Source organism: Cucurbita pepo, chromosome LG17 (assembly GCF_002806865.2).
Source record: "Cucurbita pepo subsp. pepo cultivar mu-cu-16 chromosome LG17, ASM280686v2, whole genome shotgun sequence".
In the NCBI taxonomy this organism is placed as follows: domain Eukaryota; kingdom Viridiplantae; phylum Streptophyta; class Magnoliopsida; order Cucurbitales; family Cucurbitaceae; genus Cucurbita; species Cucurbita pepo.
Window position 1 is genome coordinate 337,119 of NC_036654.1, and position 19,496 is coordinate 356,614.

The 19,496-nt window shown below is 33.7% G+C and overlaps 4 protein-coding genes across 5 annotated transcripts; all 4 read right to left on the minus strand.

The window, feature by feature from the left end:
- Positions 1–478: 478 nt before the first annotated feature.
- LOC111778594 (AMSH-like ubiquitin thioesterase 3) lies at positions 479–5,264 on the minus strand. Its single transcript, XM_023658509.1, has 15 exons — positions 4,965–5,264; positions 4,679–4,743; positions 4,508–4,583; positions 4,235–4,423; positions 3,963–4,039; positions 3,786–3,809; positions 3,174–3,276; positions 3,039–3,082; positions 2,542–2,854; positions 2,296–2,385; positions 2,154–2,216; positions 1,808–1,882; positions 1,190–1,252; positions 1,017–1,069; positions 479–936 (listed from the first exon to the last, which is right to left on the minus strand). The coding sequence occupies exons 1-15, from the start codon at positions 5,061–5,063 to the stop codon at positions 762–764; spliced, it is 1,509 nt and encodes a 502-aa protein (XP_023514277.1). The 5' UTR covers positions 5,064–5,264; the 3' UTR covers positions 479–761.
- A 314-nt stretch (positions 5,265–5,578) lies between these two features.
- LOC111778597 lies at positions 5,579–6,636 on the minus strand. The gene is made up of 4 exons (XM_023658511.1): positions 6,527–6,636; positions 6,338–6,441; positions 5,928–6,153; positions 5,579–5,809 (listed from the first exon to the last, which is right to left on the minus strand). The coding sequence occupies exons 1-4, from the start codon at positions 6,609–6,611 to the stop codon at positions 5,691–5,693; spliced, it is 534 nt and encodes a 177-aa protein (XP_023514279.1). The 5' UTR covers positions 6,612–6,636; the 3' UTR covers positions 5,579–5,690.
- Positions 6,637–7,794: 1,158 nt separating this feature from the next.
- Positions 7,795–10,774, minus strand: LOC111778598. Of its 2 annotated transcripts, XM_023658512.1 has the most exons (7): positions 10,650–10,774; positions 10,372–10,438; positions 8,658–8,726; positions 8,497–8,544; positions 8,247–8,303; positions 8,093–8,155; positions 7,795–8,007 (listed from the first exon to the last, which is right to left on the minus strand). In XM_023658512.1, exons 2-7 carry the CDS (start codon positions 10,426–10,428, stop codon positions 7,999–8,001), a joined length of 303 nt encoding a protein of 100 aa, XP_023514280.1. In that variant the 5' UTR covers positions 10,429–10,438; positions 10,650–10,774; the 3' UTR covers positions 7,795–7,998. The 2 variants fall into 2 exon arrangements, with proteins under 2 accessions (XP_023514280.1, XP_023514281.1); XM_023658513.1 differs by lacking the exon at positions 8,247–8,303.
- An 827-nt stretch (positions 10,775–11,601) lies between these two features.
- On the minus strand, positions 11,602–15,024 carry LOC111778595 (beta-D-xylosidase 1-like). The gene is made up of 6 exons (XM_023658510.1): positions 14,485–15,024; positions 14,027–14,308; positions 13,761–13,930; positions 13,492–13,589; positions 12,567–13,331; positions 11,602–12,488 (listed from the first exon to the last, which is right to left on the minus strand). The coding sequence occupies exons 1-6, from the start codon at positions 14,905–14,907 to the stop codon at positions 11,887–11,889; spliced, it is 2,340 nt and encodes a 779-aa protein (XP_023514278.1). The 5' UTR covers positions 14,908–15,024; the 3' UTR covers positions 11,602–11,886.
- Positions 15,025–19,496: the final 4,472 nt, after the last annotated feature.

Sequence of the window (19,496 nt, forward strand, 5' to 3'; positions counted from 1 at the left end):
TTTCAATCCACAAACTTCATTTTTTATTATTTATTATTAATTGTTGCATCATTTAAACTTATTGTTCATCCCCTGCATAATATATATTAATAATTCTTATACTTTTTTTGTTCAGTTATTTTATATATTAAAAAATGCAATATTTAGAATGTGGTCCTCATTCTGTAGTTTAATTTTCTCCTATTTCCATTCTAATTAGGCAAATGGGTTTGAAATTATATAGACCATAAGCTTTAACCATTTATGAATAATTACGTATAAAATTATGAAACCTCGTGGATGTCTACGGTCCCTACAGCTGTCCAAAATCTGTGGCGCCACGTCTTCCAATGGTTGATTTGCCAATTAATCAAATTCATTAAATTAATGATGAAAGCTAAACTTAAAAGCCAACATGTAAATATATATATAAATATATTTATTCAAAATCTCTTTCATTAATGTTGAAAGAAATAATATAATATCGGGAGACTCGGGAGAGTAGAGACGTATTAACATTAAAATAATATAATATCACAAATAACGTCCACAGCAGAATTAAAATGAAATGAAGTTATCATCTACACTATATAGCCAACGCTATTCTTTCAACGAAGGGAAGCCAATCATGGCCACAGCCTGAACTCTCCCAACAATGGCAGTAACTCAACTGGATTTGCAAATTACAAAATTTACAGAGCTGTCGTTGGGGCGAAGTTTAAGGTACTCATTCTCGAGGTGCTATACAAGTTCCCTTATAAATAGTGTCAGCAATCAAGATCTTACCTTAGATCGATAACGTCAAACTTCGAGTTGGGATTCATCAAAACATGAGAGCAGTGCTCATAGAGTGGACTCCCATCTTCAGGCTCCTCATGGGGATGAAATCCGCGCTGTTGGCAGTTGCGGATGACCGACACACCACCTGGATCGGACAGATGAAATATTCCATATGGACTGCAACAGCATTGGGATTATGTTAAACAAATGATACTACTTAAGAGTTGTTGAAGGAATGGAGGGGAGGGGGAAAACACCTTGATTCATCCGTAGGAGCCATGACGATTGCAATAGCTTCTGGTAGCATAATCTGAAAAAGCCAAAATCTCCTTAAAAAGAGCCAAAAGAAACTAAACATATTCTGTGATAGGACACTAGGGATAAAAAAACAAAAAACAAAAAACAAAAATTAGTAGAATTGTTATATTACCTGGTACGAGTAATGTGTGTGCAAATCCACAGATGACATGAAACACGTTTGTGATGGGTGTGTCTGAAAATCAAACAAGAATCAGAGACATGTAAAACAGAAGTTTTCGTATTTCAGTAAATAATCCGAGCTGAACAGAAACGTTAAAAGCCAAAAATTCCGATATTCTCAAGAACAAATATAATGGATGTTACATCCAGCTCTTCTGCTTTTCAGTTTTGTTAAGAACATCCATCTCAAGACATCACTACATAGCAAGTCAACTGAAGTGAAATAAACAAAGCTTATTGACTATAAAGAATGCATGTTTCGTTGCTCAGGAAGGTTATACGTAGTTTCGTTGCTTATGTGGTTGATCTTGAAAAGGGTCATTTTTGGTGTAAGGTTAGAATGTCAGGCCTCTCAAATGTCTATCTAGATTGGGATATTCTTGCACGTGCAATAATATTACAGCAATTCATCTTCTGTTCTATCAGTGTCAGAAAGTGCAATGAATATTAAAGACAAAACTAAACTATTTATGCAGAGAAGTCGAGTAATCAACATAATACTTCTAATTTGGTGTCCCAAATTCTATAATCATAAACCATCTGTTGCATAAAGAGCCAGAAAGCTTACATGGATCCAACCAAGAGGGAAAAGTGATAATCTGTCTTGAACTTCAAATATTTCCTCCTCATTCAACGTTTGGCACTGAATATATTTTTTTTTTAAAAAAAAAAAAAGATAGAATGAGTATTTGATTGAAGACAACAGTGGTAGCTAACGAACCCTCGAGTCAGTTATAACCATATATGAACCAATAGCAAAGGAATGTACGTAGAATGTAAAACAATTAAAACTCAAACATACTTCAAGTAGCAGTCAAAATGAAAACCAAACATTCAAGAGCAGTGAAAACCAACGGCGTGGAAGGAATTTCTAACTTTAACTTGAAACAGATGAAAAGTAATTATATTCTTACGGAATCTGATGTTGATTCTTGCTTCGGGACTATGAGCGTAGATATGTAAAAAACCCTGTTTTTCTGCAAATATATGATGAAGTATGAGAACAAAACTAGAGAATCTTTACAAATTTGCAATAAACCATTAATTTGTTCTTACCAGTGAGCCAGCTAAAACACCACAAGTCTCCAGATTCTTATTTGTATTTTCTCGGGCCAATCTCAAGAAATCATCCAGCATTTTTACTGGCTGCGGCAAACAGTAAAAGCAAACAATATCATATTGGAAGATATACACATTTATAAAAATGAAGTGACAAAAGGATGCTACATAGCAAAGGAAATAGGTGAATAATTAATTGCTTTCGGAAGTTATATACGAAAATCAAAGAGAGAGAAGGCCTACAATGTGTAAATGTTGAAACTCAGGTCCATCCTGTGATTGTTTTGCCACTCCAGGCCTTGGATCCGCAACTTTAGATGGGGGAATCGTCGCATATTCCTGCTGAACCTTAGCAAGAACAGGAGGAGGAGAAGGCTGTTTGACCAATGTGAAAGGATCTTCCCTTACTTCTGCTATCAATGGAGGAGTAGACATGTCTGCAGGATGAGGCCAAAGGCCATCGTCTAGCGAGAGTACCGACTCCATCATCGACGTAACACCTCCTGGACCACCATCTTTTTGTGCCACTAGATCACATTGTTCAATTTGATTCAGTCTGCAAGAATTTGAAAGAACCAGATAAATTTTCAAGAAAACATTATCAGAGAAAAACTGAAACAGAAAAATCAAAATATTGATCACATTAAGCTTTCGTTATCAGGAAGGTTACTCAAAACACAGAAGACCAAAAAAAAAGTGTAAATCCTCAGATACTAATACACATTAAACATGACTCTGACCTTGAATCTTCAGAAGTATAATCCTGATTTCTTGGATAGAGAATCTGACAGAACAAAAAGATTAACCTGTGAATGGATTTCATAGTAGACAGAAACAGAAGAAAACAACATAAAAAAAGAACGCACAAAACTCACCTTGTCTGTACTCGGTCCCTTCCATTGGCCCTGAAGACCATTGGGACCCAAAATAGAATGTCTAGACAAAGTTTCGGGTTTGGGAAGCGGTACATTGATAGACCTGTGTAATCCCAGCACTAATTATCAGATCCATTTGTTCATGTTCATAAGAACTAGAGACTAGATGAGCACGCCTAGAATTGTATTCTTAAGCCCTTATACTAACACCGTCTTTCTATTCAATCTTGAGACCAGATGCAGAAGAACTCTGATGTCGTCAATATACTTTCTTATTTTCTGTCTCNATCCATTTGTTCATGTTCATAAGAACTAGAGACTAGATGAGCATGCCTAGAATTGTATTCTTAAGCCCTTATACTAACACTGTCTTTCTATTCAATCTTGAGACCAGATGCAGAAGAACTCTGATGTCGTCAATATACTTTCTTATTTTCTGTCTTCTACTCTCTAACTAGCTACTTGAACTACAAGATCACCTTCTTCTAGCTTACACTAAAATATAAATATTGGAATGATTTATCTCCCTACATTATCATGAGTAGGGACTACTACGCCGCTAACGGATTGATATAAACATGTACGAAATAAATGGGAAAAATGTATACTCACAGATTTGAGAACTTATTCTCAATCCTTACAGAACTTGATTGTGAAACTAGACCTCGGTCGTCATTATACCTCAATGAAGATTGTGGTTGTAAATTGGCATGCTGAGAATTTAAGAGGATTGGGGAGGCTGTGTATCAGTAGAGTGAAATCACAAGATAACAGTAAATAATCNCAATCCTTACAGAACTTGATTGTGAAACTAGACCTCGGTCGTCATTATACCTCAATGAAGATTGTGGTTGTAAATTGGCATGCTGAGAATTTAAGAGGATTGGGGAGGCTGTGTATCAGTAGAGTGAATTCACAAGATAACAGTAAATAATCAAAAAAATAAAAACTGCAAAAGACAAGAAGTAAATAAAAACTCTAAATTATTGGTGGGAATTTCATTGATTAGTGATACAGTTACACGAGAAGAAAGTATCATATCAAACATTTAGAGTTGATACCTGCTTTTGATCCAAGATTAATGAAAATTTTCCATTCACATAGGGAGATGGCCGACGACTGTTTGAAACTATTTCCTGCTCATCAGGTGGAGGAAGACGAGACCGTCCATACACTTTCTCCAGTTCATTTACTCGGCGATCAAATTCGGGCTTCAAGGACTCAAGTTCATCTACTACACTCAACAGTTTCTGGTAGGACAACATAAAATAAAATGACACAACATTCACATACCATTCATTGCAAAAGAACAGAGATATTGAATTTTAACTCACCTTCTTATAAAATATCTTTTCCTTTGGGAAAAAAGCTAGGTAATCACGATGCCGTGGTATAGTTTCAGAAACCAAGCTGAGAAAATAAGAACAAGTTGAGAATTGAGTTTCCTACACCAAGAATCAACATCCGTGAGCAATGGAAAATACAAGCATCAACTAGGCCCTTACCTTGAAAACCTAAGAAGTATAATGAACAAATCCACAATATTATTCTCCTCCCGATAAATATTAGCCTGCCATTTCAAGAAAACAACACAATGACATCAAAATACAACGAGAGGAAAATTCTAATACCTAAACCACCAGTAAAAAAAACTGCAATCAAAATCACTTCAACAACCACGCAGATGAAGAAATGGATACTAACAAAACCTCAAATTAAACATTAAACATTAACATTTCAGCATCAATAATCAATCAGAATAATCGAGAAGAAAGTTCCCGAAATGATTACCTGTTTTAGGAGATTATCGGCGATCCGATAGTAATTCCGAAGGGGAATTCGATTATCAACCCCAACTTTCCGCGCCTCCCTATCGATGTTGATCTTCATCGAAGCTAGCAATCAATTTGATGAACTCCCAGTAGAAATCTTCCAAAGAACGAATAGGAATCTCGTATAACATATATTTGCTTAAGCGCGAAGATTGAATGCGGGGCCGTGAAATTGAAGTTGAAACTGGGACTCTAATGTCGACATGATGAGGTGCAACCGTGGAGGAGGGGGCTCGGGGCTTTGGCCGTCAAGTTTTCGCTTTTCTTTTATATTTAGCCTTACATATATTTAAAAATGCTAAATAAATAAATAACGCTACAAATAATTTCTAAAAAAATATTTTTTAATTTTGAAAAATTCAATAATACTCTCACAATTTTCAAAAACTTTTAAAAATACCCCAATCTTTACTAATAAATATATTTTTTATTTTTTATTTTAATTTTAAAACCAAGTGCAAAATTCAAATATATTTTTATTGATTTAGGCACTTTACAATTTTAAAAATTAGTTAATATTCAATAACATATAACATATAAAAATAATTTGAACACTAAATGTATATATATCTTAAGATAATAATAATGATTAGTTCCACTAAATCTCGCACTATTTGTTACATAAGATAAATTATGAAATTAAATACATAGCTTTTCTCGATAATTATATAATAATAATGGAATTTCAAAGGAATAAGCTAAAAAGGCTCAAAATAATAAAGCTAAATCCAATAACGGTCTTATTCGAAGCCCTCCACGCTTTGCCTGTTTCAGCTCTTATGTGCTCCAACACGTCGAAGTTTCCTGCATCAACACAATTTTAGTTGTTTTAAAAAAATAAATAATTATAAATAATTATGGAATACAAAATTAAAAAGATGAATTAGTTGATGAAATTAGAATTGAATTAAATAAATAGAACCTCTTTGAGGGCCATAGCCACATCCAGCGTGGATGGTGTCCCTAACATCTTGCAACGTGGCCTTATTGTAAAACAAGAAATTGCTAAAAATGCCGTCAATGCAATCAAGCACTAAGTGCGTTTCACCCAAACACGGCCCGTTGCAGTATTCTTCTGTTCTTTCCAGTGGGACCTCCACATTCCCACTCGCCTTTAATCTATACGATTCTTCACACGCGCTGTATATCTGTTTTTACTTCCATGGTAAATTCCGATGCTAAAAAAATTACTTTTACCAATTTAAACATTTAATCTAATCCGAAGTTTAGTTACTTTAAATACTCTTCCATTCTATTATAATAGTTTCTACTTAAGACTATTTTTACATAAAAATAATATTAAAAAAAATGTGTGTTCTATCTGTGACGTACATATTTATCATTGAAGCATAGTAATGCTTTGGCAACAATCTCGGGTGGATCCTCGTAACCGACAAAACCGCTTGATGCAACACCCTCGGCGTCGTCTCCTTTTCCTGGAAAAAAAAAAAAAACATTAATTTAGATAATTATTAATAAAATATTAGATTATATTTGGTAGTAGGTTTAATGCTACATTACCGTACAAATAAGAAGAAGTAAGAAGGTAGAAGAGGGCAACAGCTGAAATGGATATTCTAGGGAAAGGAAAGAAGACGAGAGGCATAGTTGATGTTTGGGAAGAACAAAACATAGATACAAATTCTGAGTTTTTCATCTATATAATCTGATTGGATCATTAGCTTGGAGGGATGAACAAAAGACCTTTGAGATAACAAAGCAGATGGGTTTGGTAAGAGAAGGGAAATGGTGAGAAATTTAAGAGAATGGCAGAGAAGAAGTTGAACTAATTCACCAAAACTCTTGTTCCAATTAAACCTTACGAAGTTTCAACCAATTGTTCGAGTCTAATTCCATCGATAGTAGATAGTGTTAATTTTGGCTCGTTATGTATCGCCGTCAACTTTACGGTTTTCAAGTGTGTCTGGCTGACGGCGATATTGTAACAATTCAAGTCCACCACTAGCAGATATGCTAGCAAAAATGCTAGCGTTCAAGGGATGAATTGTGAGATCCCACGTCAGTTTGAGAGGAAAAAAGAAACATTCCTTATAAGGTGTGGAATCCTCTTCCACGGCCCTCAAGGGGGTGGATTGTGAGATCCCATGTTGGTTTTAGAGGAAAAACGGAAGATTCTTTCTAAGTATGGAAACCTCTTCCGCTAGCCCCCCAAGAAAGTGGATTGTGAAATCTCACGTGGGTTTTAGAGAAAAACGAAACATTTCTTATAAGGTGTGGAAACTCTGGAGGGATTGTGAGATCCCACATCGGTTTGAGAGAAAAACGAAACGTTCCTTATAAGATGTGAAAACCTCTTCCGCTAGCCCTCAAGGGGGTGGATGGTTAGATCCCACAACGGTTTCAGAGAAAAATGAAACATTCTTATAAGGTCTAGAAACCTCTTCCACTAGCCTTCGAGATGGTGGATTGTGAAATCTCACATTGGTTTCAGAGAAAAACAAAACATTCCTTATAAGATGTGGAAACTTCTCATTAGCAGACACGTTTTAAAATTGTGAGGCTAGCGACTATGCCTAATAAGCCAAAGTGGACAATATTTGTTAGCAGTAATTAAGGTTGTTACGTATTTCCTCCTATTTTGTAAATAATGATTTAAACGTGCAATAACAAACATTTAAAAAAACAATAAAACGGACACAAATCTCGAGTTGAAATGTAAATATTATTATTACATTTTAACATATCAAGAAATTTTGATGCTTGGTTGTTTGGATAAACTTATTTATCTTAAATTAAGAATTTGATTAAATCAACTAACTAGAACCAAGTTGAGTAAATTAAGCATTGAGAGATTGATGATTTAATATCCAAATCAAATTTGATTCCAATAATACAAATGATTTCAACAACCTTCATTTAAGAAAATAAGTTGGGTCATTCAGAATTAATTTAGCTGCTAAAAATTGCACAGTTAAATCAATCCTTCCGAGGACCTTTTTACTGCCACACATTTCACATTGCCTTTTAATTAACTATTCAACCTGCGTTACCATAAAAAACCAAAGTGAAAAATTACTTCAGCCAAAATAATAATTAGAGATTTAAATCTGATTTCTTTTTCCTTACGATATTGCCCTTCTCGAATGTGCAGACCGGCCTCCTTGGTGGAAGCTGTGGCTTTGGGGTCCTCTGGTAATTAGAAGGAAAAGTAAGGGCAAATTTGGCATATAAATTTAAAACGTAAATTATTTGAGAAAATAATGCAAAAATTTAACTGTACCTGTAGCTTAGGCTGTAGTTTCTCTACGGCCACGCTGTTACAAAGCCCTGCCCCTTGCTATTTGGGAGGCCATAATAAATAGTTTATTAATTTAAAACTTTTATTTTTATGTCTAATATATACTCCTATTTTTTAAAATTTACGAATCTATCATAAATTAAATTAAATTTAAAAAAAAAAATCAAATTTATATCTAATAAATTATTAATATTATTATTATTATTTTGTAAAGGGTTGTATGAAAAAGTACCTTGCATAAGGCCCAATCCGCCGAATCAAAGAAGGCACGTTCGTGGTCCTAACATAGACCGAAGTTACAAGATGCATTAATAATTCGGGTCGATGTTTAAAATTGAGACTTTCATATCATTAAAGTTAAAAAAATAATAATAATAAATAATCATTCATTACCTTTGAAATCAATGGCTTCTTCTTTGGAGCAAGTCCTCCGTATCTGTTTCCAGTTACTGCTGTAGCTTCCTGTATTTGTTTTATTTTATACCAAAAAACCTCAATAATATTTATTAAGCTAGCGCACCACTAACTATGATTTTTTTTTTTTTTAATTAAAAAAATTATTGGAAAATATATACGTGGAAAAGCATTCCGTCTGAAATTATTACTCCAAAAACATAAGAAACTCGCTCTTTACAAGTAGCAACCAATATCTTTGCTTTAAGAGGAAAAAGTTTATTTTATCCGTTTTTCAAGTAAAGATTGTTATTTAATAAAAATATATATTTATGTAGAAAATGACAATACGGTTATTTTTCGAATTTGTAATTTGAGAGCAAACTATGGACAACGATTGAATTCAGAAAGAAAAAGAAAAAACAGTGCCAATACGACGACGTAACAAGAATTTCACTCAACCGACAAGTTCAAAGAAAGCAAAAATCAATGAATAAATAAATAAATAGTCCAAAATCCAACGGCATGTGGTGTGTAGTGTTCCCTTTGATAAAGAGTTGACCTCCTAACCCCAAGTTGTATTATTAAACGTGGGTCCTTTTTTATCTTCCAATTCTTCTCTTCTCGTAATTCATAATTCAATGCCAATCAGACAACTTGTTTTATAAATACCATGATTAAACCCAACAAATCCCAAGAACCATCATGTCAATGTTTTTTCATTATATATATATTATTAAAAATTAAAATTTAAATGTCAAAATTTCTCTTAATTATTAAATTTGAATTTGAAAAGAAAGGGCTATGGAATAACATTTTTATAATAAAGCCTATTTTATAGATGGAAAGTCATTATATTAATTAAAACATTGAATTTTAAGGTGATGATAAACTTGCATTGTCACAAAACAATCACATATTTTGGTTTTTATTTTATCTTTTTATTTGTTATTTATAATATTATTTGGATGAAATCAAACCACGTCGTATTATAAAATACCAAGTGGTAGAGTAAATGGGAATGGGAAAAAACGATTATAATATTTAAAAAAAACGCCATTTTTTGAAATGTAAATCTTATCGGAATAAAATGAAAATTGCAAATTGGAGGGTCCATCGTAAGGGATTTTATGAGGCCCACTAACTGAAGCCACGAAATTTTCATTGGCCCTCATGTATTTGGCATTTTTTCCTTAAACAAAAAGAAAATGACTTCATTCTTATTTTCTTTTTTTCCTTAATTCAAACAATAGTAAAATAGTCATTTTGAATATTTTTATTAATGTTTAAAAAAAAAATTAAAACACTTGGAAATAAGTTATTGACAAAATTTATGTTAATCATTATAATTTTAATTTTGAAGTTTTCTATTCTAAAAAAAAATTGTAGATTAATAAATCTTTAATTTTTCGATTTTATATCATAAATCTTTTTTATTATAAACAGATTCACACATGTAGACCAAATGAAGTCTAAAATGAAAATTTAGATCCTGATAGGTTTATGTGATTTGTTTTTAGTTTTGATTAAACAAATAGTTTTTTCTTTTATTTGGCCACAAATTATAATGTTTAGATGAAAATGATTCTAAAAATGTAATCTCAATTTTCAAAAAGCAACAATATGCTTATATAGAGATTTCAAAGAGGAAAACACGAGATTTAAACGACTTAATCTAAGAGGAAATAGATCAAATAAATTGAATTGAATGTACCTGGTTTTGATGGAAGGGGAAGTAATTTTCTCCTCCTTTGCTTTGATGATCCGCCATATCTAACTTCCTAACAAGAACAGAAAAAAAAAACGCCGCCGTAGTTCACGAAAATGATGAAGAAATTAAACTGATTCATAAACAGAAACGGAAATCGACTCGCTCTGAAATCAAATTCAAAGCTATTTGATCGATTAATCGAATTCGTTCCAGTTCTGATAAGAAATCTGGTTCAGCCATGGCGAAACAGAGAGCGAATTTAGAGAGAGAAAGAGAAGTACCTTGAGAGAGAGAGAGGGAGAGAGAAAATGAAAAAGGAGAAATGGATAGATGTGGAAGGGGACGAATAATAACGGGCGGTTGAGTAAAGAGGATGCCTCACAAGAATATGTTCAACTTACAACAACATCAATTTGGGGTTATATATACATTTCAATTTATTATTATTATTAATTTATTACTTTATATTTCGAAGCTTATTTTACTTCTATATNAAAAAAAAAAAAAAAAAAAAAAAAAAAAAAAAAAAAGGTCAAGTTTTGCCATATAATTGTCGGCCTTTAAAAGAAATAAAATAAATAAAAGGTGTTTTGACTCGATATTTTTTTTATAATCTCATAAATTTGTCAACGGAAGACTAATCCAATTAGCCGCCCAATTGATATGGCACGTTGAGCTTTAAAAGTACCATAATTTTAATTTTTAATTTTAAAAAATTTGAAAATCTAAAATGGTTTAAATAATACATTTCAACTAAAATTAGTTGGGAAGAGTAAATCAATGAGCTTATCTTCTCAAATAATATTAATTTAAGAAAATTAGATAATTTATGTAAAGAATTTAGTTGTCGGGGTAAAATCGAATTAAAAATAGTAAATTCAAGTAAACCAAAATAATAAAATAAAAAAGCTCACTAACCTCCAAACACGGGAACCTTTTTTAAAATAAATTTAATCATCAAAATTCGAAAATAAAAATCAGCTTTGAAATTGATGGTCAAAAAATAAACACGTCTTCTTGGATTGTTAGGTGGAATAAGGTAATTATCAGTATAGATTAAAAAAAAAAAAAGAGAGAGAGAAGAAATAATTACACATTTACTTTACCATTAAATAGTCTAAACTCAATTATTAAAAAAAAATAATGAGATTAGAAATATATTTGAATTTTTTTTTTTAAATTGCACAATAATGCAGAACACTTCCCAGCATTGCTTAAATGAGAAGGGCAATATAACATAATAACAATTCATATTCATTATTAATAGCATAATCTGCTTTTCAATCATAAATTTACACTTGCAAAGCTACATAGATTGCCCCTTGCAATTTTGCTGCATTGAGGCACAATCATTCTTCAATACAAACAACAATTACTTCCAAATTTCTTTTCAATCCATAATTTCTCTCTTCTTCTTCGACCTATTTAATTTCATATACAATTATTTTTTAAAAACTTTAATTCTGTGTAATCATCGTAATTAGGGCACAGCAGCATCAACATTTTTGCCAAATTTAATCAAAATTTAATATTCTGTAAATCGGCGTGAAGAGAAATTGTATGAGTAAGATCTCCAATATGGAGAGTGTGCTCACCAGTTGGAATTCTTCGAGTTCCAAATTGGTCGACTCGGCTAAGATGATCGCAAACATGAACTCCGATTCTAATTCGCTTTTGAGATCCGGCTGTCATATGAACCTTTTCGAATCCGATCAAGTGCTTGTATGGCGACGAGTTCTCGTTTGGAGCTGTCGCGAAGGCGAGAACGGTGTGAGATCCGTCGAGAGTGCCGATGTTTTTGACGTCGATTTGAAGGCCTAGATCGGAGATTGAGGCGCAATCGGTGTGCGAGACTTTGATTGCGTTGAGAGAGGCGGTGGAATTGGGATTGGGAGATAAATTTGTGAGAGGAATTGAGAGTTCTTTTGGGGCTTCGGCTATGCTGTGGGTGAATTTTGAATAGCTTAGACCGTACCCGAAGGGGAACACGACTGGACCCTTGTAGAATCGGTAGGTTCGACCCGGATAGCCGGTTGATGGGTCGGGTCTTAGGCCCATGTTTGTCATTGGGACCTTGGCTAGGTAGCTTTGTGGGTACCAAGTCATTGGCAATTTCCCCCCTTCACAATTTCAAACAAAATCGTTATTGAACATTTATAAAATAATAAAAAATAGCAGAGGGAAAAATGAATTAGTACCAGGATTAATGGCGCCAAAAATCACATCGGCGATGGCGGCGCCACCAGCCTGACCGGGATACCCAGCCCAAAGAATCGCACTAATTTTCGGATCACTTTTTGCAAATGTAACATCAATCGGACCGCCGGACATCAAAACCAGCACCGTCGGCCCTCTAGAAGCCCTCGCCACTCTCGAAACCAATTCCTGCTGATATCCAGGCAAAAGCAGTCCATTTCTATCCCTAGACTCCGCTTCAATCGACTGGTCCAACCCCACCACCACCACCGTCGCATCTGCCGCGCGCGCCGCCGACTCAGCCGCCGCAATTAGCTGATTTCCGCCACACCCCACGTTGGCGCAGCCTTCCTGGTGGATGGTTTTGGCGTACTTCGCGATTCCTTGGAGCGGCGAAGTGTATCCGCAGGCCACGCCAGCGTAGTTTCCAATCATGGTGACGGTGGCGTCAGAGTTCGGACCGATCACTGCGACAGTGCGGTGGCGTGTGGGGGAGAGTGGTAAGGATGCGGCTCGGTTTTGGAGGAGGACTATGCCTTGTCTTGCGGCTTCGAGGGCTAGGTGTTTGTGGGCTGGGGTGCAGACGTCTTTTGGGCCCAAGTGGCCATAGGGTTGGGCCGTGGGCTCGCCGTCAAACATTCCGAGCCTCATTTGCACCGCGAGTAAATTAGCTAAGGCGCCGTTGAGATCGGCTTCTTTTAGGAGTCCTCTTCCGACGGCTGCGGCTGTGTGCACCGCCAAAAATGGTCCACAGTCCAAGTCCAAGCCTGCAAGCCATTGATACAATTAGATCCATTTATTTCTTTAAAAAAATATATTTTTTCTTAATTAATATTTCTATGTTAATCTTTTGGGTATTCCTTAAAAAAATAATAAAAATAATAATAGTTAAAAACCCATTCACTGCAAGTTCCAATGGGTACTTACCCGCTTTAATAGTGTAAGCAGCTGTTTCTTCGGGCGTACGCGTAAAATGTTGGTTATCGTACATAACTCCAACTGAATCGCAATCGGAGACAATATACCTAACGGAATTTATAAAGAAAGTAATATTTTTTAAGCTTAATTTAAAAAAATATATATATATATAGAGAGAGAGTTCAATATTGTAATTTTTTAATTAAAAAAAAACAAAATTAAATAACACAATTTAATTCTAGTGCGACGATGTGCACAGTAATTCCATAGGAACTCACCCATCAAGCCCCCAAGTTCCACGGATGGTGTTTTTAAGTAAATCAGGGTCAGCGCAAGTCGGCTTCCCGTTGACCTGATTATAAGAGCACATTACGCTCGCCACTTTTCCCTCCACCACACAAGCTTTAAAAGGGACGTTATAAGTGTCCTCCAAATCTTGTTTACTCACCTGCCCAACCCAACACAAAAAGCCCATTAACATTCTAAATGGGCTTCGGCCCATTATGACCTTTTGGACCTCGAATTTCTAAAGCCCAATACATACCTTCGCATTGAAATGGTACCGGTCTACTCCATTCCAATTGTCAAGATCATAGGCAGTGTAATGCTTGCAACAAGCAGCCACCTTCAGCCTTTTCCCCTGACCATTCCCCTGCAGCCCTCGGACGTAGCTGGCAGCGTACTTCCCGGCTAAGATCGGGTCCTCCCCTGGAGTTTCTTGGCCACGCCCCCACCGTGGGTCTCGGAATATGTTCACATTCGGGCTCCAATATGTTAGACCTGCCGTTCCTCCGTTATACATCGCTCTCGCTTCGTCCGAAACCACCTATACGTCATTGTCTAGGTTTTCAATTTGCACTATTAATGAGGCCGTTGGTTGTAGTTTCTTAATTCTTAGGCTTCCTTTTGTAACATTTAATAATTTAAAATATATTTAATAATTTCTCAATATATATATATATATTATAGAAAATGTAAAGAAAAAAGGTTGAAAATTCTGACCCGTCCGATCTCCTCCCAAAGCGATTGATTGAAGGAAGCAGCGGTGGTGATGACTTGAGGAAAGCTAGTGGCGCCAGGGTAGGCCCCACCAAACTTAGTACCGGGGCCCACATTGGAAACCCCATGAAGTGCTTCCGACCACCACTCATATCCTCTAATCCCCAGCCTCGGCACCGGGATGGCATTATTAACCAATAGCCTTATCTTTTCCGCCAACGTTAACCTCCCAATCAAATCTCTGACTCGTTCTTCAATCCCCAACGAGACCTTACAAAACCCCATATTTCTCGTCGCCGCATTCTGCCCGTCGCATGCAAACGCCGCCCTCCCCTCCGCCGTCCCCATCACCGCTGCCACCACCACCACCACCATCGCCGCCACCGCCGGCCACCGGATAACCCCACTTCTGAAATAACAAGCCATTACTATAAAGTGTATTTAGAGTGAGTGAAGGGGTAGTGGGTTTTTATAGGACAATGGCAGCTGCGTTTTTTTGTAAGGGTTTGCATATGGGATGGGATATTTTCACTTTCACGATTGGTTTTCCACGTCGGTTTTTAGTTATGAAGAAATGAAAATAAATAATTTATAATAAATAATAAATCTCAACCTTTAATAATTGAATCCATATGAATCACCAATTTTTATTTTCTCATCAATCTCTTCATAAATTTATTAATTTTAATAAAATTAAATTTTTGTACAAAAATAAGTTATAACTTGGGTACAAGTTAACCACCAAATAATTTTGCCATAACTAATAAATTCAACAAAAAATAATAATAATAATAATAATAATAAAATGTTAAAATTCAACAAAAAAACAAAGTTCATATAAATGGATAGATAGCGACTGAATTAATGTGGGTTTTGGTTTTGGTTTTTTCTTTTTCTTTTTCTTTTTCTTTTTTATAGTATTTTAAGTGTTTCGATGATTATCGATAATAATGTTATTATATTAGATGGAAGTGAGCAAGTTGAAGACGCAGCTATGGTGTGGCGTGCCGTCAATGTGTAGTTACTTAAATATAAATGTATATTAAATTATAAATTAATCCCTAAATTTCTAAAAATATTTTACATAAAATTCATATTCTATCGCATATAATAAATTTTATAATTTTATTGTATATTAAATTATAAATTAATCCCTAAATTTAATTTTATATATTTTAAAATTCATGGGCTAAGACTAGGGACAAAAGCATAGGGAATTTTTGGTTGCTTTTTATATTTTATATTTTATTTCCTTATAAAAAAAAAACGATAGATTGAAGAAAACGCAAGCGGCAGCCCGTGACACTTCATAGCCTAAAATTTTAATTTTATCAATTAAAATTTTTGTATTTATTTATTTATTTTTGTTAAAAGTTGCAATCGGTCTCACAATTAATATTCATTAATTTCCAATTCAACATATGGTTACATTTTTTTCAATATTTTTTTAATTGGTCTTAAAAAAAATTATATATGGTTAGAAATTAGGAAAATCATACATCTTCACATAAATAAAAAAATTAATAATTTAAAATTAGGTTAAATATAAATAATGATATCAAGATATAAATGATTGGTTGTTGTACCAAATCATTTATTTTTTAACACTACCAACAATCAAAAACATAACTATATAGATCTTTGAGTAAATGTGAAGCATCAACCAACTGGTTGGAACCTTTAATGGAATAAAACAAGTTATTTGGTTTATTTAGAATTTTATAGATTTTTTAAGGTCAAGTTTGGTATAATTAAACAATAGAGTTTAGGGCACGTTTACGTACTTATAAAGAAAATGACTTTTAATATGCATAATAAAAGTCGAGTCATTTTTCTTAATTATTTGAAAAGAATAATGTAAATAAGTTAAAAGACAAGAATTCGTTCCGTTTAATTTTTTTTTTTTTTTATATATATTATTTTTTTTATGCAATCGTTGGGAGATATTCCCCACTAATTGAGTATGATTATTATTATTATCTTTTTGTTTCCATTATGATACTTTTGGTCAACAACTACATGCGTCTATTATTTGGTTGTTATGATAAGGAAAGTAATTTTGGCCATATAATGATAATATCATATATCGAATATTATCTAGTTTTCTATATATATATATTTTATATTGTGCCAAAATTGAAATAATAATAATAATAATAATGTCTTTTTTTTTTATAATTGACCACGTAAATAAATGAGTTCAAAAGATCAAATGTTGGTATTTTTATACGAGACGTGACCATGACTTTCACGTGATAATCAAGCTAAATTAAGAGTACTAGTAAGATTTCACATCAGTTAGAGATGAGAACAAAACATTTTTTTATAAAAGTGTAGAAATCTCTTCCTAACAGACGTGTTTTAAATTCGTGAGGCTGACGGTGATACATAACGGGCCAAAATGGACAATATATGCTAGCGGTGGGTTTGGAGCGTTATAAGTAATATCTGAGCCAGACACCTAACGGTGTGCCAGTGAGAACGCTGGACTCCTAAGGGAGATGGATTGTGAGATCCCACATCGGTTAGAGACGAGAAGGAAACATTTCTTATAAGGGTGTGGAAACATATTTTCAACAGATGCCACAGTTTGACGATATACATTGACTAGACTGATAAAGTACTTTTGTGTGATCGTTTATAATGATCCTTAAACAATCATTTATTAAAAAATGTTTAAAATAATAATTTTTTTAATTGAGTATGGTCCTTGATAGATATGGCATAATCGGTCCATATATTTTAAAAATTGGCATGAAATAATTCATGGCCGTTGATATTGACATAAGGAAACATCAATTGAAACGACAACCAACTTGTTCTCTAACTAAGCGGATGGATAATTTTAATTCTTGCCCAAATAAATAATATTAATAATAATATCATTATTATATATCGAAATCGATATATAATTCGAGGCTTAATCATTTTGCAACTTTTGTCCATAATCAGCTAAATCAAGAAAACGGTTGTTAGCAAAATCGTGACGACATCTCTCAAAATAACAACTCGTTGTCAATTGATTTCAAATATTATGTGGCATCTTGTAAGACGTGTGGTCGTTGAAGAATTGATATGTCAAAATATGTCGTGCAAAAGAGAATTTTAAATTAGAAGGTCAATGAAGTTGATTCAATAACATTTGTTTTATCATTTTATCATTTTTTTGTCATTGGTTTTGCAAGAGTATGAAAACATTTTTTATAAGAGTATGAAAACATCTCCCTAACATACACATTTTAAAAACCTTGAGAGTAATTCCGGAAGGGAAAGTCTAAAGAAAACAATATATGTTAATTGTAAACCTGGACTGTTACAAATGGTTTCAGAGCCGGACCTGTGCGAACAAGCATGTTAAGTCCTAAAGGTGGTAAACATCGGGCGGTGTGTCAGTAAGGATGCTGGACCCCGAAGGAGGGTGGATTGTGAGCAGTGTGCCAACAAGGATGCTAAACCCTAAAGGTGGTAAATACTGGGCAGTGTGTCAGAGGGTAAATTGTGAGATCTCACATCAGTGGTAGAGGAGAACAAAAAGTCTAAATAAGAAAATACAGATACACATTAGGGTGGGATAATGGGCTTGGAGTTGAAGTGGGCCAGGGCCCACCAATCCTATCCATTCGGAGAATTTGCGAGGTTTTTGGGATGAGAATGAACGAATAATAATAAATAAAAATATAAAAACAAATATTTTATTTAAAAAAATCAAAACAATTATAAATGCGGAAGAAAATATGATAGGCTTTAGAGGCTACCATTCTTATCGCAAATGCTTAAAGATTCTCTTTCCTATACCACAAATTTTAATTTTCCCTTAATTTAATTTTTATTTTATTTTGTAAATATCTGTTTTTAAAAATGGCGAACTGTTACTGGGCCCTGCAATAATATGGGAAGGTTGGTTGGTTCGGCCTTTTTGTTGAAACATAAAATCGGCCCATCATATTTTAATTCCGACTTGCTGGCTTCCTTTCGAATTTTCTTTACCGAAATGTTTCCACCAAATATGACAACGATCGTAATAATTGTAAGACGCTACATATGTATGGTTTAATTATAAATTAAAATTAAAGTTTGGTCATTAAATTTTTAACATAAATTATAAATATAGTTAATAATTATTCATGTGGTGTATGATAAATCCCTAAAATTAAAAAAAATATATTATTATTATTATTATTATTTAATTTTTAAAAATCTATATATATTTTTTAATTTTATTTTCTCTCTCTTGGGAACAAACAATAGGAGGATGAAAAGAAATAAAGGGATGGGCAAAGGTGGTCCGGTGAAGCAATAAATTTGGAAACAAAGCTGGTCGAAAGCTTATCCAACCACGTAAGACCATAATCCTATCAAATTATTTGATTTTCATATTCATATTTTTTAGCCAAGCTTCGAGTCATCGAGTCATGTCAAAAGGAATTAGATATCCCTTAAAACAAGTAATCCCACTAATAAATATTTTTTTTTTAAATTTAAAATTATTATTATTATTTAATAATATACGACGACACAAAGATCAAACCCATAACATTTTAGTCGAAGATATATATTTACTTATGTTGATTAGAATTGAGTTGAATTTAAAATCAAAATTAGTATAATATTCGAAAATAGAATATTAAACCAAATATCCAAAATAACCGAAACAAAGGAAGAATAACATCCAAACCCAATCATAAAAATACAATAACAAAAGACACCAAAAGATGTCCCAACTTACCTAAAAAAGCACTAAAACTTACCTGAAAAACATCAAATAAGTCAGCACCCACGTGGTCTCACTCCAACAAAAAACATGCTTTGCTTGTAGCTAGTTTATTTATTTATTTATTTACTTATTATTATTATTATTTAAATTGCTATAATATAATACCAACGGTGCTTGTTGTAATTATTTATTTAAATTGATTTGGAGTTAAAGGCTTGTATAGCAAGGCCCAGGTAAGTAAGTCTTGGCCCATTTTATGTCCATCACGGCCCATAAAGAACGAAGACCAATGGACTTGGCC